The 25,453-nt window shown below is 36.1% G+C and overlaps 5 protein-coding genes across 8 annotated transcripts; 3 read left to right on the forward strand and 2 right to left on the reverse strand.

The window, feature by feature from the left end:
- The first annotated feature begins 1,476 nt into the window (after positions 1-1,476).
- On the forward strand, positions 1,477-7,518 carry LOC107932974 (serine/threonine-protein kinase STY13). Of its 2 annotated transcripts, none has more exons than XM_016865105.2 (4): positions 1,477-1,633; positions 2,040-2,215; positions 2,523-3,536; positions 6,829-7,518. In XM_016865105.2, exons 3-4 carry the CDS (start codon positions 2,629-2,631, stop codon positions 7,166-7,168), a joined length of 1,248 nt encoding a protein of 415 aa, XP_016720594.2. In that variant the 5' UTR covers positions 1,477-1,633; positions 2,040-2,215; positions 2,523-2,628; the 3' UTR covers positions 7,169-7,518. The 2 variants fall into 2 exon arrangements, with proteins under 2 accessions (XP_016720594.2, XP_016720595.2); XM_016865106.2 differs by having other exon boundaries at positions 1,510-1,694.
- Positions 7,519-8,830: 1,312 nt separating this feature from the next.
- On the reverse strand, positions 8,831-13,140 carry LOC107932972 (aspartate--tRNA ligase 2, cytoplasmic). Its single transcript, XM_041096925.1, has 9 exons — positions 12,066-13,140; positions 11,843-11,956; positions 11,238-11,528; positions 11,048-11,158; positions 10,799-10,852; positions 10,410-10,489; positions 10,190-10,305; positions 9,407-9,521; positions 8,831-9,226 (listed from the first exon to the last, which is right to left on the reverse strand). The coding sequence occupies exons 1-9, from the start codon at positions 12,687-12,689 to the stop codon at positions 9,100-9,102; spliced, it is 1,632 nt and encodes a 543-aa protein (XP_040952859.1). The 5' UTR covers positions 12,690-13,140; the 3' UTR covers positions 8,831-9,099.
- Positions 13,141-13,228: 88 nt separating this feature from the next.
- LOC107932976 (uncharacterized) lies at positions 13,229-15,614 on the forward strand. Of its 2 annotated transcripts, XM_016865110.2 has the most exons (4): positions 13,229-13,368; positions 13,737-14,794; positions 15,171-15,207; positions 15,404-15,614. In XM_016865110.2, exons 2-3 carry the CDS (start codon positions 13,899-13,901, stop codon positions 15,205-15,207), a joined length of 933 nt encoding a protein of 310 aa, XP_016720599.1. In that variant the 5' UTR covers positions 13,229-13,368; positions 13,737-13,898; the 3' UTR covers positions 15,404-15,614. The 2 variants fall into 2 exon arrangements, with proteins under 2 accessions (XP_016720599.1, XP_016720600.1); XM_016865111.2 differs by lacking the exons at positions 13,229-13,368; positions 15,171-15,207 and having other exon boundaries at positions 13,575-14,794.
- A 223-nt stretch (positions 15,615-15,837) lies between these two features.
- LOC107932975 (cytoplasmic 60S subunit biogenesis factor REI1 homolog 1) lies at positions 15,838-18,101 on the reverse strand. Its single transcript, XM_016865108.2, has 5 exons — positions 17,835-18,101; positions 16,877-17,404; positions 16,605-16,774; positions 16,311-16,526; positions 15,838-16,183 (listed from the first exon to the last, which is right to left on the reverse strand). The coding sequence occupies exons 1-5, from the start codon at positions 17,937-17,939 to the stop codon at positions 16,024-16,026; spliced, it is 1,179 nt and encodes a 392-aa protein (XP_016720597.1). The 5' UTR covers positions 17,940-18,101; the 3' UTR covers positions 15,838-16,023.
- Positions 18,102-19,144: 1,043 nt separating this feature from the next.
- Positions 19,145-25,389, forward strand: LOC107932994 (protein KAKU4). Of its 2 annotated transcripts, none has more exons than XM_016865126.2 (13): positions 19,145-19,619; positions 20,229-20,293; positions 20,487-20,566; positions 20,803-20,918; positions 21,007-21,143; positions 21,855-22,037; positions 22,712-22,961; positions 23,098-23,174; positions 23,373-23,409; positions 24,052-24,115; positions 24,276-24,349; positions 24,567-24,663; positions 24,746-25,389. In XM_016865126.2, the coding sequence occupies exons 1-13, from the start codon at positions 19,343-19,345 to the stop codon at positions 25,071-25,073; spliced, it is 1,785 nt and encodes a 594-aa protein (XP_016720615.1). In that variant the 5' UTR covers positions 19,145-19,342; the 3' UTR covers positions 25,074-25,389. The 2 variants fall into 2 exon arrangements, with proteins under 2 accessions (XP_016720615.1, XP_016720616.1); XM_016865127.2 differs by having other exon boundaries at positions 24,570-24,663.
- Positions 25,390-25,453: the final 64 nt, after the last annotated feature.

The raw sequence follows: 25,453 nt of genomic DNA on the forward strand, positions 1-25,453 counted from the left end.
CGTGTTGTATGTGTCTCCTGTTTATATGTCTTTATTCTTGCCACTTTGATATTGGAAGAAGGGGTAGTTAAGGAAAATGATGGTTTGGAGTGAGGCCTCTATAATATGATTGTCTTTTTAGAAAAGTCTACTTTAGACCAATATAGGGTATGACTTGAATGTATTTCAATGTGGGGTTTGTAAACTAGTTTTGTGTCTTTATTCTTGTTATTTTGATATTGGAAAAAGGGTATTTACAAGAAAAGAACAGTTTAGAGTGAGGTATTGATAACATGATTAGTTCTTTAGTATAATCTAATTTAAACCAAGTTAAAGTATGACTCGAATATATTTCAATGTGGTTTGTAAATTCAAAAAATAGAGACTACTAATTTAATAACAATCGTCTTTAATAACATTACAATGATACTTTCGTTAAGGTGCAAGTGTCTCCTAGTGAGAATATAGCAAGTTCCATTTTTATTCTTTGTGAGAACTGGTGGTGGCATGAAATGTAATTGCTACAGTCAACTGAATCCAAAGTCAATCTGTACGTATAAGGAAATTATATATGGGAAGCTAGCTGTTCCCATATGTAATAGTTATGGGAAGCTACCACACGTACATACTCAATTGCATTGCATGATTATATAGCAAATATTCTCTAGATTTGGTAGTATCAACATTATATCCTAGTTTAATTTCACCAATGTTATCGAGAGCAGCTATAATGAACTAGTTTTTTTTAATCATTACGAAAGGGAACGAGTGACATATATACCAATGAACAACACTGCCACTCGATTTGTGGCCTCATTCCTCATATAATGGGACAAATCTCAAAATTATATACTAACTTTAATTTAATATGTATTTTAGTACATGAATTTTAATTTTTATGTAATTATATTATAAAAATTTGATTGCAGTTTAAATGTATGAATAAAAGTTTAATTTTTTTTAATCAAATAAATACATCAATTTATTTTTATATTAGATAAATATAATTATCTATTTATACAATATATAAACATAAAATGATGTCATATTATTAATTGTGTTAATAATTTGTGAGAACTAGATCAAATCAAAATTTTTATATATAAAATTACAGATTAAACTAAAACTCATACATAAATTTGAGATTTTTCCCATGGAATTATCCTCCTAAATCATTTTTATTATTAGTTAAAATTCAAAATTATGAATTTGAAGAAGTCTACAAAACTAAAGGGCTTAGAAATAAAATAGAAAAGATGTGTGTCCAAATCCAACACTACTGAGGAATTAATTAATCGAGGAAAAATAAATAAAAACGAGACAAAAAAATTTATTAAAAAAAAAGGGAAAACAAAAAAGAAAAGAAAAGCAGAGCGAAGGGAAAGAAAGACACGCGCGCTATCACAGGATGGAGGAGGAAGACCTCGAAAAAGCAAAACAAAGAAAAGAATTACCGACACGTGTACAGTAGATAGAGCGATTGGAAAAGTAGAGAGAGAAGTGGCGAGTAGTACTGGGTCAGGTCACAATTAAAACGAGGCTTCGAAAGTAAATGAGAAGCGTAGACTGACTGGGAGAGCTCCTTTCCTCCTCTTCATCTTCTTTGTTGTTATTTTCATCCCTATCTGTGTTCAGCTCTTCTATCAAGGCAAAGGTATGTATCGCTTATATCTCTCCCATCTGAATCGGCTGTCTTGATCCCCTGTCTTCCCAAGGTTTTTACCTTTTCTTTTCTTCTATTTCCAAGCTTCCTTTAATTTGATCTGTGTTAGATTTACGAAGGAACATGTTATTCTTTTAATAATTACTTTTTGACCAAAATGGAATATTTTGATTCAATTTGATGTTTAACTTGAAAAGGAAATAAAGGAAAGAAATTTTGAATTTCAATTTGTGTTTGGTTTGTGGAAAATCTGTAGCTGAATCGTTTTCGTTCTGCTTCCTTTTGTACGGTTGATCTAAGGACAGAACTGTAGGAAACCTTTTTTGCATTTGGAAGTTGAATGATTTAATCCCTAGAAATTTATTATTTTTTAAGCCTAAAATTCACTTCTTTGCAGCTTCTGCATTTCAATCTCAGTTATCGGTGGTGCTTTGGAGGTTTGACTGTTTCGCGAACGGATATTTTGGTGTAGGTGCTCCGATTCAGCGTACACAATCTTAGATCCGGGTAATTGCATTTCTAGGGCGTGCTTGCAACTCCAAGGCTTTTTTCATTATCCTTTGCCAAATTAAGGTTTGTCTTATTTCTTCATTCTATTCTTTTAAAATTAAAGGTATTGACAAACATTTCGAAACGGGAAACTAAATCTAGTTTGTATCTCCATTCTCAAATCGGTTAAATTAAAACCAAACCAATAAAGAAAAATGTAAGCTCCGCTTACCTCCCGAAACAACTTCATCTTAATCCCTTCAATTCCTTTACTTGACAAATTTGGTACAACTTCTATCTTAAAATTTTAAGCAATGCTTGTTGTATGCCCCTAATATCTATCACTTAGTGTCAGGTGGGAACTCACGAGCTTTCATCTTGTTGGTTTTAGGTGATATCCTAAGCAATTGAACCATCAAATGAGTGTCAAGAGTTTGGGCTAAAGAGAATTGGTTATCCTGATTTTATCTTTTGGGGTTTCATTCATAATTGGGAAAATGGTCGAGGGGCCTAAATTTACAGGACTTATGGGAGGAACCAACAATAATGACAACAATTACTATGATTTTACTCAAGGGTTCTATCAAAAACTTGGTGAAGGCACAAACATGTCTATTGACAGTTTACAGACTAGTAATGCTGGTGGATCTGTGTCCATGTCAGCTGAAAACAGTAGTGTGGGCTCTAATGATTCTCTGACCCACATTTTAAGCCACCCTGGTTTAAAACCTGTGAAACGTAGCAATTACTCTGTCTCTGTGGGGCAGAGTGTGTTTCGTCCTGGTAAGGTTGGCCATGCACTTAATGATGATGCATTAGCACAAGCATTGATGGATGGCAGGTATCAGACTGAGGTATTACAGAATTATGATGAGTGGGCTATTGATTTAAGAAAGCTTAATATGGGTACAGCTTTTGCTCAAGGTGCTTTTGGGAAGTTATACAGAGGTACATATAATGGTGAGGATGTTGCGATTAAGATATTGGAAAGGCCAGAAAATAGCCCTGAGAAGGCACAAGTTATGGAACAGCAGTTTCAGCAGGAACTTATGATGCTTGCAACACTAAAGCATCCTAATATTGTGCGATTTATTGGGGCTTGTCGTAAGCCAATGGTTTGGTGTATTGTCACGGAGTATGCTAAGGGAGGCTCAGTTCGACAGTTTCTAACAAGGAGGCAGAACCGTGCTGTGCCATTGAAGTTGGCCGTCAAGCAGGCATTGGATGTTGCTAGAGGGATGGCCTATGTGCATGGACTTGGGTTTATTCACCGGGATTTGAAGTCAGATAACCTTCTGATTGCTGCTGATAAATCAATAAAGATTGCAGATTTTGGTGTCGCACGTATTGAGGTGCAGACTGAAGGCATGACACCAGAGACAGGGACGTATCGTTGGATGGCGCCGTAAGTCTTTAGACAATATATTACAGTTTCTTCCCTGTTATATGTGACATTCACACTTTTCTTTTTCCCTACTTGATGGTTCTTTTCATCTTCTTTAGACTACTCTTGCTAGTTGGCAAGTATTCTCCAGAAACTTTAAAGAAAACTCCTATTGTTGTTCATTCGTTCTGCATAGATTTCTTACCCTTTCGATTAATTAACTTTATCTTTTTGTCAATTATCTATTATATTCTCCCGTCGTGGATTATGTTAGGGAGTAAATCCTGCTGTCTAAGGTTCTGCTATTTTCTGTTTTTGCATCTTCTTAGCTTTTGATTCTATATTCTTTTGAGGTTTCTTTTAAGGTTCTCGTCTTAATATAGAACTTTCTTTACGTTTTGTCTGAATTCTGAATTTGATTATGCAGTTCCTTCTAAAATACCTGATGCTTTTGTTTGATAATTTGAAGGAAGCTGATGACTTAATAAATGTGATTTGATTTAGAACTTTTTAGATCCCCATTTTCAACTGGAATATGTAATGGAATTATTTAACAAATTGACATGATTGCTATATATCCAGAAGAAAGTTGATTAGATTATTGTGGAACACAAGTATCATCTTAGGAGATTAGATGTTTGAGGCCTCTCCCTAATGTAATTGTGAATGTTTGTATTTGGATGTCTTGCTGCTTAAATTGAATTAGGCTTCTTCTTGAAGCAAAATAAAGATGTAACACAACTATTAAGTGGGTACTTGATAAATAAAGTGCTTGTCAAGCATACATTTATGTCCTAGATTAGTTTGGAAGGGTGAGTGTTCTTGTGCAAATTTGAACAATTGAGATTTTAATGATATGATCCTAATATGCGGAGTTGATGTTGTGCTTTCAAGCAAGACAAGTTGTGCATAGCTTGTCTTAATCTACTTCCACTATTTGAGGCCAGGAAAACATGTCTTCTACCTTTATATGTTGTCGCTATTTCTTATTTGGGTGCATTTTCAAAGTCAAATATGAAAATTTTTCATAAGAAACTAGTATTATTTTCCAATTATACTTACTTTATGCTTGGTGTATCCAAAGTTATTTGTTTTTGTTACTCTCAAATGCCTTTTGATTTCATGATTTTTTTGGGATTCATATACATCAAGTGATCCTTTTGTTTTGGTTTATGCCTTACTCTCCTCATTGCTGTATGCTGTCATGCTACACATCCATTAATTTGTTTATAATTCATAAGACTATATATAACTATTAGGAATAGGGACTGAGACTTCCATGTGGCTCCGTGACTAGCTTTGTCTGCTGCATCTAAACTATATTGATTGTGCCATAGCACGATAGGAATTGCAAAAACTTCCTTGAGACTATTTGGAACTTTTACATTATTATTTGCATATCTTCTTGCATCGCATTGAGGTTTGACTTACAGACAGTACTCACGACTTGTGTCTCTCTAAAGTTAAGCGTTATTGTTCTAAAGAGGCTAATTCTCAACATTTAAATCTACCTGTTACATCTACTGGAACAAAACCAGTTCATGATGGCCAAAGGATCAGTTGCTCCTTTCTTGAAGCTTGAGGCTTCATTTTTCCCACTTAACAACTTTTTGCCTCATTTGGTTATTTAGCGTATTAACACAAGGAAAAGCTTAATTATTACATAAGTATTAAAATAGTTTATCATAATATAAAGAATAATAATACAAATTTAAACTTGAAATTAGGAAGGATGAGTAAAACTCTAGTAAAAGATAAAAGATCTCTTCTAAATAAGTAAAAACTTCTCCTTCCCTTTGCTGAAAACAAGTTATGTGAGTGACTAAAAATTACCAAGTGAAATTAGTTTATTGCTAACTCATTTTCTAAAAACATGTTGAAAAAAATTATACTCCTACCAATATAAATATTAATGTTATTTGCAGCCTTTATATAAATATGACTTTCCATGGAATAGTAGTGATGTAAACAAACGGATGGGTTAAGAGTTTTAATTAGTTGTCGGGAGGTTACTGTGTCTTTTGTGTCATGTGAATCAAGGTAGGAAGACAATTGAATCAACGTACTTAGTAATGGCCTAAGTTGTGTTGAAGCAAGGAGTTAAAAGGAGGAAGCTGAGCAAGTCATTTATTGCACTCAGTAATGCTTACTCTGTAGTCTGCGCAAATAAGGAGGTCGGATGCAAGTCTGTTTTACCAAGAATTTCCTAGCTTTAAAATGACAATAGCTAGGAAATTCGGAAAGCAACAATTATGAATTTGCGATTTGGCCAACTATTCTAAAAATTGGGAACATTCCCCATGGGTTATACATATTAAACAGATTGCTAAAGTGATTGTTGTATTTCCTTGTTAATATGATACTTCAAATTATCATTTTTGAAGTATTTGCTTTGGTCTTGTTGATAGTTTGGGGTGGGAAAATTGCCAATGCCTTTATAGAGGGCAAAGTTCTGACTGGCTTGAAGGATACATTTTTATGCGACAAGTTCCAGCTTCACAATTCAACTTTGATGTAATGTCAAAACTGTATCCATGAGTTGATATAACCATATCTGATAAGGCAGAAGGCCATATCAAGTTATTCCTACCATACCATATATATGCTTGTATTTATTACCCATCAATGGTTTTGAGCCTAACTTTCGTTGACTGGAGGTGCAGACTTAAATGCATAATGTACTCCGTATGTATTATACCCAAATAAATAGAATAATTTGAGGCATTGAGAATTGTGCATTTTTAATTCCTCTTTCTTGTGTGCTTGGTGTAATATGCACTAATAAGGTGATTCCCCATTACAAGGGAAAGAAGCTGAGAAAATTGCATCACTTCATCTTGGAACTTTCTACTTGCCATGTTACATGCATGTTTCAAGTGGAAATACTTTCCTGTTTCAAATGGTTTAGTAGGAACTGATTAGGAATCATGTATCAATCATAACTACATAGCTTTCGTTAACCGGTTGATTTGGTGTCTGAGTTGCCTATACGTTACGTGTTTCAGTTGAAATTTGTTCTTCATTCATGATAGTAATATTGTTGGTTGACTTTAATAAGGACACTCTCACCCACACCCACGTCCATCTGGAAATGAATTATAATTGAAGTGATTCCGTGCCTGTCTTTTACATGAAACTGCATTAATTAGCTAACCGGTTGATTTGGTGTCCGAGTTGTCTATGCGTTACGTGTTTTAGTTGAAACTTGTTGTTTATTCATGTGACTTGAACAAGGACGCTCTCACCCACACCCGCGTCCATCTGGAAATGAAACGTAACTGAAATGATTCCGTGCCTGTTTTTTCACTTGCAGAGAGATGATACAACATAGGCCCTACACACAAAAAGTAGACGTGTATAGTTTTGGAATTGTCCTTTGGGAGCTCATAACTGGCATGCTTCCTTTCCAGAACATGACTGCAGTGCAGGCGGCATTTGCTGTGGTGAACAAGGGTGTAAGACCGGTCATTCCAAATGATTGTCTCCCTGTGCTAAGTGAGATCATGATCCGTTGCTGGGACACTAACCCAGAAGTTCGTCCTCCCTTCACTGAGATTGTAAAGATGCTTGAGAATGCGGAAACTGAGATACTGACAACTGTTCGGAAGGCTCGGTTTAGGTGTTGCATGACTCAACCAATGACAATCGACTGATCCTGAATAAAATAGCGAAGAACAGAAAGGAAAGAGGATATAAATGAAAATGAAAAGAGCAAGCAGCAGTAAGAATTTAAATATAAGTTGATGTATGTATCAGTATTTCTCTTTTGGATTTGCTTTTCCCCTTTTTTATTTTCTGAGATAGGAGAAGGTAACAATTAAGACTGCTGGTGTTTGGATTTGGTGTGAACTGTACTTGGACTAGTGGTGGTCGTAGCTTTAGTGGTAGGAAGGGGAATCATTAGATGTGGTTTCTCTGTGTAGTTATATATGTGTGCAGTGCCTGCCATATCCGTTACTCTTTGATTGTTTAAATGCAGGTTCTCAGTTGGATCCTTGTCTTATTTTGGTTTTCTTTCGGCATCTCTTCTTTCTTTTGCCTTGTGTTTTCTGTGTTAATATCTATTTCTGCCTGCTGGTTAGTTTTTTTTCTGAGGGTCTGCCCGTTGGCTTGCTGCCCTTAGGTGAAAAGGCAAGAAGGGTAAAATAGAAATTTCCAGGAAGTAGTCTCTTTTTCTGGATATGGAAATGATTTTATCCAAATAAGCTTGTTTAACTGTTCCTTGTACAGTGCATGAAAAGCCCTTTTGCTCTGCTCTCACGGTTAAATACAGCTAAACTTATTAATAGAATGATGCACGAGTTTTAAGCCCCAAAATGGCGTGGGTTAAGGTTTACAAGATCTGCAATTATCATTCTGACAGTCTCCTTAATCCATGCAACTCCGTATCTTGCTTCTGATAACTACGCAGTCGTTGCTGCAAATGCAATAGCTGTCGGCATATTACCAAGATATGGCATTGATGAGAGTAATAATTTAATTTCCCTTTTTAGCTTCTTCACTGCGTTGGCATATTACAAGGATATGGCATTGCTGAGAGTAATAACTTCCCTTTTAAGCTTCTTCACTGCCAATAGTTGACAAATGCAAACGACAGTTTCGGGTTGCGGGAAACAGGGCTCATCTCTTGGACTCCCAACCTCAAGATTGGAATCCGTTGGGCATAGCTATTCAGGAAGTAGCTCCGTTGTTTGAAATATGAAGCCCAAAACAATTAGACTGAGCACCTGCCAAATAGCAGTAACCGACTGTCGAGCCCCTTAGAAAGGCCAGAATCAGACAAGCTCTCTTGCATGTCCAATATGTTTTGAATAACAACCAAAGTCCCCTAAGGAAAGGAAAAGAAACACCTTGACAAGCAATTGCATGTAATCCATCTTGCTAGTGACAAACAATCCTCTTCAACAGATGCTTTACTATTTGTATATAGCTTTTGTTTAATAAAAAACTTTTACCTTTTTAATTTATTTAATACACGTGTCGTTTATATATTTACACAGTATAGAGTATAATTTCTTGATATATAAAAACACATTTAAGCATATTCATATTACGTCCAATAAGGGTAGCATAGTCGATGCTGTCAAGGGCACTTAGAATATTAAAACCATCATATTGCTTGTGTTGAGAAAAGCCTTGCATCCCTCAACAACCAAATCGGCAGATATACCTCAGATTCAGGAACTGCTTATGCAGAGCAGAAACCAAGACCCAGTGGCATAAATATGAAGATTAGTACTTTGAGCAACAGTTTAACAAATCATTACTACTTTAGGCATGCCACCATCGGGAATGTTTAAGTTGACTAATATTGCTTGACATTCAAAAATCCATCACTCCATTTGCAAAGTTCCTTTCTTTCAAATTCAAGAAATTGTTTAAGGCTCGGCTTATTCTAAACACGTTTCAAAAGTCAAAACATAACAATTAGTAAACAAAGGAAGAGTGTGCTGGGAAAAAAAAACTAGCCAATTTTTAAAGATAAAAGCAGAAATAAGATTCCTTTGATTCTCTATCCAAATAGCACATCGAACTTCGGAGAAAATCCAAGAGTTGCATTGGCAGAAATTCTGCTCTATCATGATCATGGAGCAATTCTTTGAGGGTCACGAGGGTAAAGTGAAGTTTTACGAATGTTACCCAGAGCACAGAAGAGCATCACCACACGCTCCAATCCCACTCCAAACCCACCGTGTGGTGGTACACCATATCTGTAAAAGCGTAAAGAAATATTCCTGATAAGCACTTCTCTAACTAACTTTATCTGTACCCTAGACTTTAAGTTAAGCTCTAGGATCAACCGCTTCATTTGGTCAGTAAAGATTCAGAATTGAGATTTACTACAAGAAGGAAAGTAAGGTTTATTTAGAAATTGTGTGATTTTTAACTACCTGAAAGAATCAACATAGGTTGAGATTGTATTGACATCAATTCCACATGCCTGTGCACGTTCTGCCAAAAATTCTGGTACATGGACACGCTGAGCTCCAGAAATTATCTCCTCACCTAAAGGATAGGAAACAGTTTAACAAGTTCAAATCAATTGAATCACTCAAGTGAAAAAGGGGCAACCAGAAGAGATTTTGATTTAATTGATAACATAACCATTAATAAGTTCGAAGAAAATAACAAAAAAAAAAGGTGGAAATTCCTAAAGTTTAAGACCACCCAAGGGGGAAAACATGGAGAATTAACAAAAAATGCAAGCTGATAAGGAAAAAGAACGGAGCTTGAATGCCATTATTTCATAACACAGGATACAAGCAAAAAAAGCTTTGGAAGGTGATTATTTCAAACCACTAAACCTCTTGTTCCTTAATTATCACTTCGTATTTGTGCTATCTTCTATTTACAACTTCATCTAGGCAACACAACCACCACCGCATCAAAAGAGCTCCAGATTTTCTTGGAGTTCATTTCTAGTTTCATTTAACATTGTCATTTATTAACAACAGAGGAACTGACAATTTCAATCCGTTCTTGTCACTACCAGTACCAGTGAACCCAAAATTCTGACATGAAACTTTAGCAGGAGAATATCAAACATACAAAGAGAAAAAAGAAAAAGCACAATGCCTAACCAAAACACGCATGTGCAGAACAAATGTAGCCACACATAGATATCAAAAATAGATCAAGTATGCCCCCGAAAAAGGATTGATCTAGCTGATTACCTCGTATGAAGACATCAAATGAATTACTGTAAAGGGCATTATCATAGCAAGGCATGGTGTAGAATGGCCTCACAGCCAAAGGATAGCGATGCAGAATATAAAATTCAGTGTCATACCTACAATAAACAGTTTTAAGTTCACAATTAAAAGGTCACAATCAGTGAAAGAAAAGAATGGCAGGACAAAATTGTACAATAAATAGGTATAAGTTATAAATTACTTCTCCAAAACAAGCTGGCCCAATTTTCTCTCTGCTTCTGTATTAAGGTCCCCAAGAGGGTCAACTTCCACACCAGCATCCTGAACAAACACAAGAAATTTGGGAGAAGGTGAACTACAATAAAAATCATCTAAAATGACAAAATCATTTCACAGGACAAAATAGGTCTGAGAAATCCTTAGCATCAGATCCAAGTATAACAACTTAAGCAAGCTACTTCCTTCACCTCTTTATACCTTTTCCTACTACCATTCTAATTATTTTTATTGCCCATGCATTTCGTCACCTCATTTTTTTCACCTATTTCCTCTTTAACATGAAAAAAAAGAAAGGAGCAAATACCACAACATGTGACTTAAATTTAAATAACCAAAAAGCTTTAAGATTACCTTAAGCATCTGAACTCCTTCTTCAAATGTAAGTCGCAGGGTCTTCGGCTTGTACTGCATATTGCAAAATGTTAATAATAGAATATAGATTAAAAAAAGAAACAGAAATAATTCCACATTTGCATGTTTCATTCTATTCCAGCAATATTTCACTCGCTAATACAAGAATATTTAATGGTACAAACTCCAAAATAACACAGAAGCTTAAAAGATATACAAGTATTGCAGAACTGAAGAATGGGTAAAAACCTTCAGAGGTTCAAAGGGATACTGCTTCCCTACAGCTTCAAGTTCCTTCCGACACTTCTCATTCAAACTATCAAACATGGTAACAAATAATCGGTCCACAATGTCCATCACCTGTATTCAGAGGGTCAAATAGCCATTAAACCATAAAGAAAATTCAGGAGTCATGACTCAAGGCAACAACCAATCATACCTCAGAGTAATGCTTCTTGATCTCCATTTCAACATCAAGACCTGTAAATTCACACAAATGCCTATGAGTGTAGGAATCCTCAGCTCTAAAAACTGGGCCAACCTCGAAAACCCGTCCAAAGTCCCCACATATTGCCATCTGCTTGTGAAGTTGAGGGGACTGTGCCAGACACGCAGGTTGCCCTTTGTAGTCTAGCTTAAAAACAGCAGAACCACCTTCACTAGAGCCAGCTATCAGCTTAGGGGTGTGGATTTCAACAAAACCCTCAGACAGCAAGAATTGCCTAAATATCTGCACAAATTTTTGGACTTGTTTGAGAAACCATTTAGCAATTTAGATATAAGATGGAAATGAGAAAGTAAACAAACAGTTACAATCCTCAGTGATTGGAGACAACATAAAACAATGGATAATGAAAACCAAATTTGTCATCTGATGTGAGAAATGGAATGCCAAGACATATCCATATTTATTAAGTTATAAATTTTGATAGACAAGCAAGAGGTAAAGGGCAACACAATTGCATGTAGTAACAATCATAGCGATGGATATAAAGAAAGAGAAGATGATGGCATGTGGCAACAGCAAAGCCTTTTGAGACTTACAGTTCCAACTTGGCACTGGATGCGGAAAATTCCTTGATTAGCTGGGGTCCTAATATCAAGAACCCTAAAGTTCAAGCGTGTATCTTGATTGACACGAGGAAGCTTATCTCCAGCCTGTAGTAAGATTAAATGATAGATATATGATATGAGTGATAACAAACACGTATATATACAGACATATATGTATAAATTGCATCAAGATAAAGAAGTGTGTATTACATACTTGCAAAGCAGCTTCAATTTCAGCATCACTTCGAGCAGCATCCTCAACGTTAATGGGTAAGGTAGGCATAGCTTTATTCACACAATACAATTTTCTAACATGAATCTCGACCTGCTGGGTGGTTCCCTTGATGGGATTCCCAGGGACAGATACCATACCGATTGCATCAATGATGGATTCTCGATTGAGTGCAGCTACAAACTTCACCATCTGACGACTCACTCCCGCTTCATGCGTAGCAACCAAGCACTGCACAGTAAATCCCCTCTCCCTCACCACCACGAACGCCATATTCTTCGACACTGGTCGCGTTGTGTGGACTCGTCCCCTTATAAGCACCTCCTTCTCCTTCAGCTCCTCGGTAAGGGCTCCGACGCGAGTCCAGTCCATGGAAGAAATTGCTATGCTCCAATTGCCAGCATCTGGTTTGGAGCAAGATTTGAGCTCCGGGAGGGTGACGTCACCGTAGTTGGAGGAATAGGAGTCCTCCTCCTCGACGGAGAGAGAAGAAGCCGCTGAGGCCAAGGCAGCGGCTTCCTGGCGGCGGCGCATCTTCTCCAGCTTGGCAGCTTCTTTTTTGGCGGCTTTCTTGCTCAGCTGCTGCTCTTCCGATTCGGATGACATGTTGCCGGTGATAATAATATTATACTTTCAAGTATCAAGCTTATAATAACACTTCACCAAAAAGAAGAAGAAACTTTATGAAGCAATCAGTCTTCCAAGAGAAACCCTAATATTTAGAGGTTGGGGGCGCTGGGGCAATGGGAAAGGGCAATAAAGTCAAGTTGTTGAAAGTGAAACCGAAAAATGAAAACACTATATACGATAATACAAGTAATTTGCCATTTTTATCCCTCCGAGAGTTCAAGTCCTCTCTACTTCCACTAATCCCTTTGCTTTCTATCTCATATGGAAAGTCAATTTCTTTTTTATATATAATAGCAGAAAGAGGGCTACCCATTACCAATTCTAGCACTCAAACAAACTGCGTTTCTCAATTCAGAGAGAAGAGCAAGTGCAAACGAAGTCTCTCTCTTTCTTTTGCGCTTCAAACAAAACCCATCTAAGGTAAAGCCCCCAATTTTCTCACTTCTCTTTATTATTTTTTCTTTAAATATGGTTCACTAGGCAGCTTTTAATTTTGGTTGAATTTCTAAGCTTTTCTTCGTTTCACCCGGTACACATGGTTGCCTTCCTTTAATACTCTACCAATTTGGGTGTGATCTTTTTTTTTTTTTGACAAGATTTATTGCTCTCTGGACACTTTTTCCCCTTTTTGCTGAGTACCCAATTGATCATTTTGGTTAGTGACGAATCTATTTTTTTACTGCGCTATTTTTCTTTTCTTTTATAATTTTCGTTGTTGCCTATTCATTTTTTATTGTATTCATTTTCTATCGTTTTGGTATTTCGTTACTAACAATTATGGCATCAAAGTTCAATCAATCTGTGCTTCTGTTTATCTTTTTATTGTTTATTTCCGAAGTATGAAAATAGTATCCCTCTGGAAATCAGTTCGTATCTGATTGTAGTATTGTACTAGTTGACTACTGATTCAAAATTACTTGATCGCTGAGTCTCTTTCCATCCTATTTGACTGTTGAATTTGGATATTAGACTGCGATTAAGCTGTTGCCGGATGCAACTTAAAACTTTCTCTGCTATATGCAGCGCTTTAGTTGACAACATATAGTAGTTCAACGGTTGGTTCTACTTGTTTGACACCTTGAAGCTTGGTGGGTTTCTTGCGAAAAGTACTTTTCAGTTTTAATCTAAGTTTCTTGTGTGAGGGAGGTGCATGCCATGTGCTTGTAAATTATTATTGCAATCTCTATGGAACAATTTCATGAAAGAGGGCACCAACGCAAAACATCGTCTTATATGGAGGATGTTCAGTTGAATACAAATTGGGACGATGTGATTTGTCCTATATGTTTGGATTTCCCCCACAATGGGGTACTCCTTCAATGCTCTTCTTATGAGAAAGGCTGCCGCCCTTTTGTTTGTGACACGGATCACATGCATTCAAATTGTTTGGACCGATTCAAAAATGCACATGGAATGTCGTCCCTTTTGACGTCTGATACATCTTCTATAGCTAACATTCAGCTAGAAGTATCTGAAGACAACTGTAGGCCAACTTGTCCCCTATGTAGAGGGCAAGTCACTGGATGGGTTATTGTCGATAAGGCTCGTTTACTTCTAGATGAGAAGAAGCGTTGTTGTGAGGAGGAACAGTGCACATTTGCAGGAACCTACTTGGAATTACATAAGCATGCTCAAATAGAGCATCCTCATGCACGCCCTTCAAGAATTGATCCTGCTCGGCAGCTTGATTGGGAAAATTTTCAGCAGTCCTCTGAGATGGTAGATGTTTTGAGCACTATACATTCAGAAGTCCCACGTGGGGTGGTTCTTGGAGACTATGTAATTGAATATGGTGAAGATGATTCTGGAGATGAATTGGAGGACTTCCCTGGTGATGAGGGCAACTGGTGGACCTCTTGCATTTTATATCAGATGTTTGATAATTTCAGGAACTCTAGAAATAGAAGGAGATCAAGAGGCAGTGATACTCGAAGGAGAATTCGCCGCTCTAGTTATGCTTCATCAACTTCTGATGAGGGTTCAGTGCATTCTGTAGAATTTGCAGAATATAGAGTAGATGAGACTGATGATGAGTTTGTGAGCACAAGTGGCTCCTCAAGAGGTAGCACCAGCTATCAAAGGTCAGCAACGTTCCTTTCTGCTTCCCTTTCTCTTTCTTAGATGTTTTCTTGTTCTGTTCTTATCTAGTTTTTTACTTATTTGTTTTAGAATTAAGATATCGTAAGGAACATCACAGAAAAAAGAGTTGCTTTACGTTGGGCTTAGATGGTTGAAAATCATCTAATAATTTATTGTTGGATTAATTGGCTTGGATTTTGAGTCCCCTGAAGATATCATAAAGACAATTTTTTTAGATAATCATGAGATGTTTGGCCTCCATTAGTTAGAACAGCTTGTGTTGTTGGGCATTATTAGAATTACATGACAGAGTTACTAGTTTCATGACCTCAATTTTCCTTCAAAGTTTATCCATTTTTTTGTTCATGATTTTCACAGTTCTCAAAGACGCCGATCCCGCTTTTATGATAATTAGGTATGTACTGTATGGATCACTGTGTCCCCTTGTATTCAGGCTTTACTTTACACAGCTAACTGTTGATGATGAGCCCAGCCTACCTTCAATTTTCACTGATATTTGACAACCCTAAAACCCATGGCTTTGCTCAAGGGGTTCTGGGGCTATAAACCAGCCATATTCATTAACTAATTTGCTCAATTTTTGCAAGCAGCCGCATACCCAGGAAGTGAAGCTGAGGATTGATCCTGTCCATGTGGTGAGCAATAAGGTAATTGCTGCTGCAGACAGTTTTAGATTCTTAAACATGTAAAAATACCCTTGGAGCCTGTTATGCTTGTTTTGTTTCAGACTTGAATTTCATGTGGTTCTATTTTGTTCATTTTCGATAATATATATTACGCAAATAGACATCCAATGGGAAACGATTATGAGTTTTTACAGGTTTTCTTTTTAATATTTTCATCATAAAATGATTACCAAAGAAAAAAAAATGAACACCATCGCAAAAGATTTAGAAGTTCGAGTAGAATTTACATGCAGTAATGGTCTTGGATGTAATTTAAAAAAATGGTGGACCAATTCACACATCTTCAGAAGTTAAGTACCTAAGTGTAAAGAACACTCAAGAGCCAAAAACTCTCGAGAGAAAGGCAAAACAAAGGCATATATATTGTTATAGTGATGTAATTCATACAATATATTGGCTGTAAATAAAGATATGTAATTCATACAAGGGAAATTTTAGATGCATACAGGAATATAAAGCACCTGATTTTTCAAGAAAACAAATACTACTCCAGTAGTTATGATATGGAGCTTGAGAGTTAGCAACTAATATGGGACATTCTTAGGCAAGTTTTGAATGACATTATTCTTCATGCCAACTTTTGTCCGCATTGTCTCCACTCCTGATCTATTCATTGCTTTCATCACCTTCATCCTCACAATTTGTTCCTTTGACTGCACAGTTGCTAAGCCCATACTCCTGTACCTGAATGGCAAAGCAATGATTTTAGTTGTGTTACTTGTTATTCCAAAGCAAGAATTTCAAATCCTTGTACTTTGTTATGGTAACCAGTGGTCCAAAATACCAAAGTAAAGTAAGAGTGAAAGTAGACCTTGAGGCTAAGGCAGCAGTAATTGCCATGTTATTTGCAGGAGATGGGCGAGGACTCTGGCGATAGTAGCGCGAATATTCTCTAGAACCAAGTGTTTTTGACATAATTCCCTCATCAGATTTTCTGGTTATAATAAGCTCCGAGCCACCACTAAGTTCTACAGTGCTGTCCTTATCACCAACTGCAACCAACTGCTTCCCCCAATCATCCACATAGCTGTTTTCACACAAACAATAAGCAACAGTAAGTACTTATAAAAAGATAAACCTGATTATGGATGAAGAAGACGCATACCTGCTGCTATAGTCGTAGAATTCCTCCAACTCAGCTTCCTCATCTTCATCACCATCACCGTAATGCACTTTACAGTGACCTTTGGCTGCCATATGTTTCCGAACAGCTTCCAAACTAGTAAAAGGGTGGCACCGTTCATTACAATACAGACAAATGAAATCCCTCTTAACCTGAGGTAAATAAACCATACCATAAGCATTAACAAACGAAAACTTATTAATGTACATAATGTATAACATATTTATCCAAAAATATCATATAAAATATGTTACCTTAAGGCCAAGGTAGATGAGCAAGCCTTCAGGATTCTTCAAATACTCAACATCAGGGATGAAGAAACCATGAAACTTATGCATGTGAACCATGCAGCTTTCAATGGTGTCATGCTTCAGATCGCACATAAAACAACAACATGGATCTAATTCCTCTTGTCCTGTTTCTTCAGCATTGTCAATATCCATTTCATCACCAGATGCCAAGTCCTCATCTGGATCAACCTCCACCCAATCATCGTCACTTTCCTCATCATTTGTATCCCTTGGTTGTGGAGGCTTATTTACAGCACGACGTATAAATGGCTTGATAATGGCTGCCTTCTCCTCTTCAGGGTGTTGAGAAGCCTGCGCAATATGAGCACGTGACTTAAGATGCTGAGAGTAAGCCTTGGAACTTCGATAGCCCTTGTCACAAAGACCACAACTGTAAAGCATGGGGGTTTCATTCTGCTTATCTTTCTCTTCAGCAAGTGCTGCTTGCCTTGCCAGGAACAAAGCTTCCGTCACCCCTGGAACCCCAGCTACCTGATTTAATTTTACCATAATAAAAGAATCCCCATAATTAATCAAGAGCAATCATTGATTGCACAATCATTCAACAGAGACATCAAACTCTAGCATCTCAAAAATTTCAATTTGTTTTATTTTCAAAAATGATGAAATTGATAACATTGAATTGCACACAATATATGATTAAAATAATAAATCATACGAATATTGTTCATTTATGCGCAAAATAAATATTTCAAAAAGTGACCTTTAAAATTACCATAAATCAGCTGCTGATGCAACTTTGATTTTGCAAACTAAATTAGATCCCAATTAGCAATATTTCTAATTTGCATCTCAAGATAAAAGATATTTCAGAAATTTCATCTGAAATAAAAAATATAATAATACTGGTAAGAGATATAATAGTAATAAAGGAAAAGGAAAAGAAAAAGAAAAACAAGACCTTGCGCTTGAGATTGTAGCGGTGCCAATCGGACTTGTAATGGAGCTTCCGCTCGGCCTCGTCAAGGAATTCTCTGTTGCAGGCGTTGCAGGTTAGCCCAGGCATTTCCTTTTTTTTTCGTAGTCGTTGCCGGTGTGACGTGTCGGCCGATATATATTGAAGTTGAACGATGCCAAATCCCAATCAATTTGGGATTTCGTTTCCCACCTCATGGCCTGTGGCTGTATGATTGTTCTTGCATTGGATCAAAAGGAGCACCTGGGCTTCGGCCTATTTTAACTCATTAATTTCATTTACTTTTTAAAAAGCTTGCCATAAGTACTTAGACTTTTCTGAAAATTTATAATTTAGTCCTATTTTTTTTCAAAAATTTGGTCTTTTTATTTTTATTTTATTTCAAAATTCAAGTTCAATTGTTAAAATTATTCTTTTCATTAAATTCAAGTTCATTACAACATGATTTTTTTAATTATATATCTATCAAGTGAGTTTTTTATTTCAAAATGTCACACCAACAAAATTAATAACAAAATTTTAACAATGTTAATAGTTAAGCTTCTTAAACATAAAAGTAAAAAAATTAATTTCTAAATTTCCGAAAAAGAAATATAAAAATTTATATAGCATATTTTAACTATTTTAAAATGACTAATAACGTTACAACCTCAAATTATACCTTTAATCGGACATTAGCTCAATTATAAAATTTTTTAATTTGTTTTAAACAAACAACAACAATCACATTTATGTTTTGCAGTAATATATATATAGAAAATTTAAAAAATAATTAAAAAATATAATAATATAGTTTGCAACTTTTAAAATGTATCAACCATTACTCATGGGATGTTACATATTTAATTAAGATAAGATTATAAATATACATTATTTAATAATTTTCACTCAACCATGAGATCACATAATCTAGCATCAATAAATTTAATTATTAGTTTAAATAGTAAATGTTCATTTGAATCTATCATAAATAGTAATTAAAATATGTAGAGTCAAGCTGTAGTAATTTGGATTTGAAATAATTAAAAATTAAAAAAATGTTGTTAAATCTAAATTGTCAACATAATAATTTAATTTATCTTATAATTTAAATAACATGTTACATCTGATATTACACATCCAAATTAATGATTAAATTAAGAGAATAATGTTATGGTTAGATATTTTGATAAATTATTTTAAAATATTTTTAAATTCAGGAATTAATTTAAAAACCTAATTACGTATGAAATTTCATTTTTATTTTTCAAATCATTAAAATATATTTCCAAAACATCAAATTTTACTAGTATCCACTGCCAAAATAACCGCTAAAAGAAAAACCATATCATCCATTTATAAATCCGCAGCCTCTACTGCTTTCTCTCTCTTCTCGTTTCCATTTGTTTATGGTTGAAAAAGACGTAATATTGACAAACCCTTGAACTTGTTTTCAACCTCTGCGCAATTGTAACTAGCAACTAACGACCCCCCCTTTCTTTACCTCCTTCCATATGGCCTCGATTTCTGGAGCAGCCGAACGCCGAGACTCCAGATCCGGCGGCAAGATTGTGCGGCCGCGGCGAACCTTGTTGCGTAAGACGCCTTACGACCGCCCAAGATTGCTCAATTCAACTCAGCAAAACCCTAATTGGATCTCCAGGCACATCTTTTCCCCCACTCGGGCCATCGTCTCCGGTGCCACCAGGGTGCTCTCCTCTGTTTTTGGCTTTGAATCTTCATCACCCTCTTCTTCGTCGTCGTCGTCTTCAGACCGTGATTCAACTTCAGGTTCCACATACCACTCTTTTTTTTTTAATCTCACTTAAAAGCATAAAATTTTCGAAATCCGACTTTCCCCTTTCCCTTCCTCTCTCCTTTTGGTTTAATTATATTTGTTTTGGTAGTAATAGCTTAAATTCTAGGTTTTCGATTGATGGGCTTCTACAATCGAAGTATCCATATATATATTTTGGTTAACTTTGAATTCCATAAAATATATATATTAGAGTTTAGAATGTTGATTGCAGCCACAGCATGCCGACAGTGTGTTAGTGCTAGTAATGATGTTGCGTGCTCTCGTTTTGCTTAGTACTTTTCCTGGCGGTTAAACTTTTTAAGCTACTTGTTTTCAGTGAGGTTACGTACTGTTATCTTGATTCTTGAGGCTTACATAATCTCTCATACCCTTTTACTGGGCACTAACCTTTTAATATATGATAAGTATATTTCTTTTCGGTACAAGTAGATATGAAAAATCAGATTAATATGGGAGGGGATAAACATTCCGTGTTGTTACACTGTTATTCTTCCATAAGATTTCTACTTGCTCAGGTGGTGATCCGCAGTCATGCTGCATTCATTTTTACTCGATAGATTTTTTTTTTCTTTTCGGTGCAGATGACACTGCTGGTACATATGATGGTCAGGATGTCTCGACTGAAGGGTTTAATAACATAGGACATGTAAGTATGACATCCTTTATGCTTTGCGCCATTATGCAAAAGGGAAAAAAACCATTTGTTTTCTGGTAATACTGGTAAATTTGGTGCTGATAATATTCTTCTTCACTGTTTTGTTTATGTACTGTGTCTTTATAATAGTGATGATCATAATGATCTTAGAGGGTTACTTAGTTGTTCCTTTGCGGGTTACCAGAGTGAGCCCCAACCTTTTGCAGGAAAGATTGAAACCAAGCGTCTAATAGAGCAGCTTCTCATGCAGGAGTCATTCTCAAGGTAAGTAAAGAACTTTTTTCTTATGTGCTTATTTGGATGTTTTGCCTGTTGTAATCCTTTACTTCCTTCCTCCATAAGTTCTGATAAAAATATTTGGTCAAGACCAAAAAGCGCATGTATTTTTTTTGGTGAACCTTGCATCACATTTTGAGTTGGTCATGCATTCAACTGTTATCCCATTTATATCTCCCGTTAAGCATAAAGTTCAAGTTGTATATGGATGCTATTTTGACCAGGGAAGAGTGTAATAAACTAACAAATATTATCAAGTCAAGAGTTGTGGATTTTCCAATGATCAAAGGCATGGGGCTTGAAAGGTTAAATGAAACGCCTAACAGAACCGGTGGAACTGGTATGGCTTTGACAACCTTGAGAGAACAGATTTCAAGAATGAACTTCTCAGTACCTATAGTTGACTGATTGTGTTTCTCATTTTTCAGATGTTGGTATTGATGATCTTTGTGACACAGCTGTTATAGATGCCAAAAAGTGGTTAGAGGAGAAGAAGTCAGGATCAAATTCTAAGTCAGAGTTTCCCCATGGGACCTCTGCCCCAAATTTTGTTACGTTGGCACATGTTTGTAACTCTTTTCCCTGTGATGCTTGTGTGTTGCACCTTTTTTGTGAATTCTTTTCTTGGGAGGAACAAATGCATGTGAATATTGATGAGATAGGAACTTTTTCTTGGGGAAGGGGTAGATAACAAGGGCTTTGGTTAGATTATCACTATGATACTTGCTGTTTCATCAATGGTGCTAGTTTCGAGTACAACTGTGTGCTTTTATCCTTTGCCTCATGATTTATGCTGAATGTTCTAGTCCTTCGACTTCTGCTTTTGGTTCTGGGTCATCTCCTTTCTGTTTTCCTGAGTTTCCCGATTTCTGTCTTCATTCAATTTTCAAGCTGATATTTTGTTCATGTATTTCCTCTTTGTCTTCTATAGCTTATGTTTATACATGTGTGTATACATATAGATCACGCTTCTTGTACTTATATGTTTGTTTTACCTACATGGAAGGCATTATACAGAAATTAAAAAAAAAAAATCTTAGGGGCAAGTTGAATATGAGCCCATAAATGGATATAAGTTACCTATACACTGCCCCACTTTAGAATAAGTTCTTATAGAATTCAATTTGCTTATAATGGGTGTAGCTGTGTCAGTAATGGAGTACTGTTGTAAACACCACTATTGTTGAAAAAAAAAGCTTACGATGAATGTTGATATTTAAGTACTATGTTAGTGTGGAAAATATGTCAATATCTTAGTAGGCTTTTATTGCTGCAGAGTGTTGAAGGTGAAGCAGGATCACCTGTGGACATGGCCAAAACATACATGCGAACTCGTCCTCCATGGACATCACCTTCTACAAACAATATTGAATTTAGATCTCCATCACCACTTGGAGTGCCCCTTTTCAAGGAAGAAACACCATATTCAATTGGGGGCAAGTATTTGTCCTCATCCAAGGTGCTCTTATATGCTTATTTCTCTGCAGATTGGATGTAATGATGCATATTTGTATTTTATGGGTTTTAAGATTTCTGGTCTTCTTTAAATTATCTATGATATTATTGTCCGGTTGCTTTTTTTTGGTTGAGCCCATGGTTTAGCTTTTTTTAGTTTCTATTGCAATTCAGGTTGTCAATATGCATAATTTCTTTATCATCAATGTCTGTTATTGAATACCATCAAATATTGAGAAGTATGGAGTTTGATACTATCCCTTTCTTACTAGTAAAAATATATGTAATGAAAAAAGTGAAAAATAAAAGAAATTAAAGAGAACTTCAATCAGTCGAACACTTTTTATGCCTATTACCTTACAAGGAAATGCACTTAGGTGCACCAGCTGTACACCTGAACAAACGGGCCTTGTCCAAAAGGGTCTGAGGCACTTTTGTTGCCTAGTGCTGAGGTGCTGGGTGCACGCCTTGTCATGACTGTTGCAATTATACCCTAAAAGAAATAATTTACAAGTTTCTTTGACCTCAAGCTTAAAGAAAATTTGTTTACAAGGTCAAAAGAATGCTTGCACTTATGCTTGTATATGGGTAATGTGCAGGGGAGTATAGGTATAATCGTCTGAGTGCTTTCTTTGGTTATGATTTAATTTGCTGCTTATACATTTGGCATGAATGCAGCGGAAAAGGGATTCTCCTGCCACTGGTTCATGGAACATCCAAGAGGAAATACGAAAAGTAAGATCTAAGGCAACACAAGAAATGCTGAGAACTCTATCATCCCCAAAAGTTGACTGGTCTTCACTTGCCTTAGAACATAAAAGTGTTCCTGATACTTTATCTGCCAAAAACTTAGGCCCTGCCGAGGAAATTAACCTGCAGAGCCCTAAAAAACCAGTAGATGCATCTGAAGACTTGGCTACAAGACCAGGTGCGGTTTAACTTGTTGGAAGCTCCAATCATCTTGGACAATTCTCTTCAGATAGTAATTTGTACTTTTCAAATTTTGATTACTTTTTTAGTTTTTGGGCAGTTTTTTAAGACATTACATCTTTTTCTCATTTCAGTTTCACTGACTCCAGAAGTTGCATTAAATAGTGATGCTTTACCAGTCCCCGCAACTCTTGGTTGTGAAGAAAACCAGGTATCTTAGTAGTTGAATGGGAAGCTTACATGGTGCTTGCTGAAAAGTTGTTAATTATATAGTTATGCATATTCTTTTTCCATTAGTTTGTTACCGGAATCTTTGATTGTTCTTATAGGGTAGGTTTATGATATGTTGATATTTCTATTAATTTGTTAAGCATTGTGATATTTGACATTTTTCTTCTTCCTTGCAAAGGATATGGAAGCTGTTCAAAGCAGTGAGGGAAAAAGAGGTATTATTGCAGCCTTTTTAATTTTTATCTTCTATTGTCAATTTTGCTTCAAACAAATATAGTGGCTTTATATATGCATTATGAATATTATTCTATTAACTTGAGGAGTGACAGTTATATCTATAATTCTTATACTTGATACATGTTTGCCTAATTTATTTTTTTCGTGAAAAAAGTTATGGATGGTGATTTGATTACGTGGTGTTTGTAAGTGTCCTGACTAGGTTATTTTTCGTTTAACTGAAGTTTTGCATTCATGCTTTTGGCATTGTTCATAAAGAAAGGTAGGAAAAGCTAGGCAGTCCTCAGCTGGAGGTCTGTAAGTCATGAATTTATGGTTATTAATTCGTGGACAAAACTAAAAAGGTCATGTGGTGTCCTACCGGTAGAAGAATAATGTGCTGGTTCCTGCAAGATCTCCCTGTGATTTCAATCTCAAAAGGAAGTGTTTTTATTTTCTAGACTTGCTCTTTGTCTAATGAATTTATGATCGTGGCATTGTATGTTTCATCTTCCATTGTGGATAATTGCAGCCATGCTTGATTCCATTCTTTTCTGTTTTGTGTAGTCCTTATCATCTGATAAATCTTTTCCCTGTAGGCTTTATCAAATAATTTCTAAGTGAGTTTCTGGATTGTGCAGGTAAGACACTAGATGAGGGACAGAGACTTCAATCAGCAATAAACTTCAAAACACCGTCAAATAGGTTGGTCTCAATCTATTAAAGAATCCCCTTCCAACAAAAAAAGGAATTTTTAGTTTTGATATCAAAGAGGTTTTACTGTTGTGGCGTTCCTCACTTGTCTCTTTATGAAGCGGCCAATGCTTTTTCTTTTTCTTGTAACTTTTAACCTTTTATGCCACAGTGATGTCGATCATTTCAAGGACGCCAATGGGTCTACCCTGCAGTTTGATTCCACTAGGGACGGAACTGTACAGGGTAAGAAATTACTTATTTGCTGTTTTTCTGCTTGACCTTCTTACTAAGGTCTGTCACTATCCTTCTTAACCCCTCAAAATATTGGCTCACGAACACAGCTTTAAAGATTATATTATGTGGGTGTTGATGTGCACATTTAGAGGACAATGGTTGCATAAAGTCTTTTGTTGATTTCATAATAACTGATGAGAGTTTTTCATCTGTAAACATACATCAGTAGGCTCACAAATAGAAGACAAAAATTGTTCTACAATAAAAGAAGTTGCTGAAACTGGCGGTGCTGCAGCCAATGGGTTACCTTCTTCAGGATACAGGTGAAACAGCTGCTAGCCTGAATAGTTTTGTTTTGCGGCGTTTGAATATATATAATTCAGTTGGTTGTCTCCCTCATTTCAGTATGCCAGCTGAAGTGGAAAAAGAAGAAAACCATGGAGCAATAAATGAGGAAGAGAATAATACAGTTGGTTCAGGTGATGAGAATGCAACAAGAGTGGGTGAGGCTTCCATAGAAGTGGCAGAAGTAAATGAAAATGATGTCGCCATATCCGATTCCCAGCACAGTTCAAGCATGAAATTTGAAGGTGAAGGTGAAGGTGAAGGTGAAGATTTGGCACAGAAGCCGAATACACGACACTCAAAAAGGAAAAGCAACAGTGTTATGGAGAAGCAGGAGGTAAAGAAAGTGAGCAGAAACAACAGGAGAGGGAAGGGACGGGTGAGATGAAGTATGTTGTACTAATAATGTGCTCATAGTTTAGTGTAAAATGACCTGTAAACTATGATGAGGATAATAATATGGCATGCCCGTATTATTTGTAGACTGTAGTATGTATTGTAATTCGGTGTTAACCCTTTTATGGCTTGTCTTGTCTGTCAAGATGGAGGGGGATTTATTTAGGTCAGTGAGGTTTCGTCAGTTCAGGAATTGATTTTTGTATGTCCATCATCACCCTTGTAAACCAATCGTGACTCTAGTGGGTACTAGTTGTAAGCACTTTTTTCTTGTCTCGGTACAATATCCACTTGAATACGTTAATCTATATGGATTACAAGAATAATAGTTACTATTACGTAAATTTTTGTAGTAATATATGTAATACATTA

The sequence above is a fragment of the Gossypium hirsutum genome, chromosome D07 (genome assembly GCF_007990345.1).
Source record: "Gossypium hirsutum isolate 1008001.06 chromosome D07, Gossypium_hirsutum_v2.1, whole genome shotgun sequence".
In the NCBI taxonomy this organism is placed as follows: Eukaryota; Viridiplantae; Streptophyta; class Magnoliopsida; order Malvales; family Malvaceae; genus Gossypium; species Gossypium hirsutum.

Excerpts from the sequence above, each read along its gene's own strand:
- LOC107932975 (XM_016865108.2), bottom strand. The coding sequence starts at position 17,939 with ATGCCTGGGCTAACCTGCAACGCCTGCAACAGAGAATTCCTTGACGAG. Across the intron at positions 17,405-17,834 it reads GCTACAATCTCAAGCGCAAG|GTAGCTGGGGTTCCAGGGGT; the intron begins GTCTTGTTTTTC and ends AAATTAAATCAG. Across the intron at positions 16,527-16,604 it reads TTCTACGACTATAGCAGCAG|CTATGTGGATGATTGGGGGA; the intron begins GTATGCGTCTTC and ends GTGTGAAAACAG.
- LOC107932976 (XM_016865110.2), top strand. The coding sequence starts at position 13,899 with ATGGAACAATTTCATGAAAGAGGGCACCAACGCAAAACATCGTCTTAT. Across the intron at positions 14,795-15,170 it reads GGTAGCACCAGCTATCAAAG|TTCTCAAAGACGCCGATCCC; the intron begins GTCAGCAACGTT and ends TGATTTTCACAG.
- LOC107932974 (XM_016865105.2), top strand. The coding sequence starts at position 2,629 with ATGGTCGAGGGGCCTAAATTTACAGGACTTATGGGAGGAACCAACAAT. Across the intron at positions 3,537-6,828 it reads ACGTATCGTTGGATGGCGCC|AGAGATGATACAACATAGGC; the intron begins GTAAGTCTTTAG and ends TTTCACTTGCAG.
- LOC107932972 (XM_041096925.1), bottom strand. The coding sequence starts at position 12,689 with ATGTCATCCGAATCGGAAGAGCAGCAGCTGAGCAAGAAAGCCGCCAAA. Across the intron at positions 11,957-12,065 it reads AAATTGAAGCTGCTTTGCAA|GCTGGAGATAAGCTTCCTCG; the intron begins GTATGTAATACA and ends ATCTTACTACAG. Across the intron at positions 9,227-9,406 it reads ACCTATGTTGATTCTTTCAG|ATATGGTGTACCACCACACG; the intron begins GTAGTTAAAAAT and ends ACGCTTTTACAG.
- LOC107932994 (XM_016865126.2), top strand. The coding sequence starts at position 19,343 with ATGGCCTCGATTTCTGGAGCAGCCGAACGCCGAGACTCCAGATCCGGC. Across the intron at positions 20,567-20,802 it reads ATGCAGGAGTCATTCTCAAG|GGAAGAGTGTAATAAACTAA; the intron begins GTAAGTAAAGAA and ends TATTTTGACCAG. Across the intron at positions 22,962-23,097 it reads AGACTTGGCTACAAGACCAG|TTTCACTGACTCCAGAAGTT; the intron begins GTGCGGTTTAAC and ends TTCTCATTTCAG.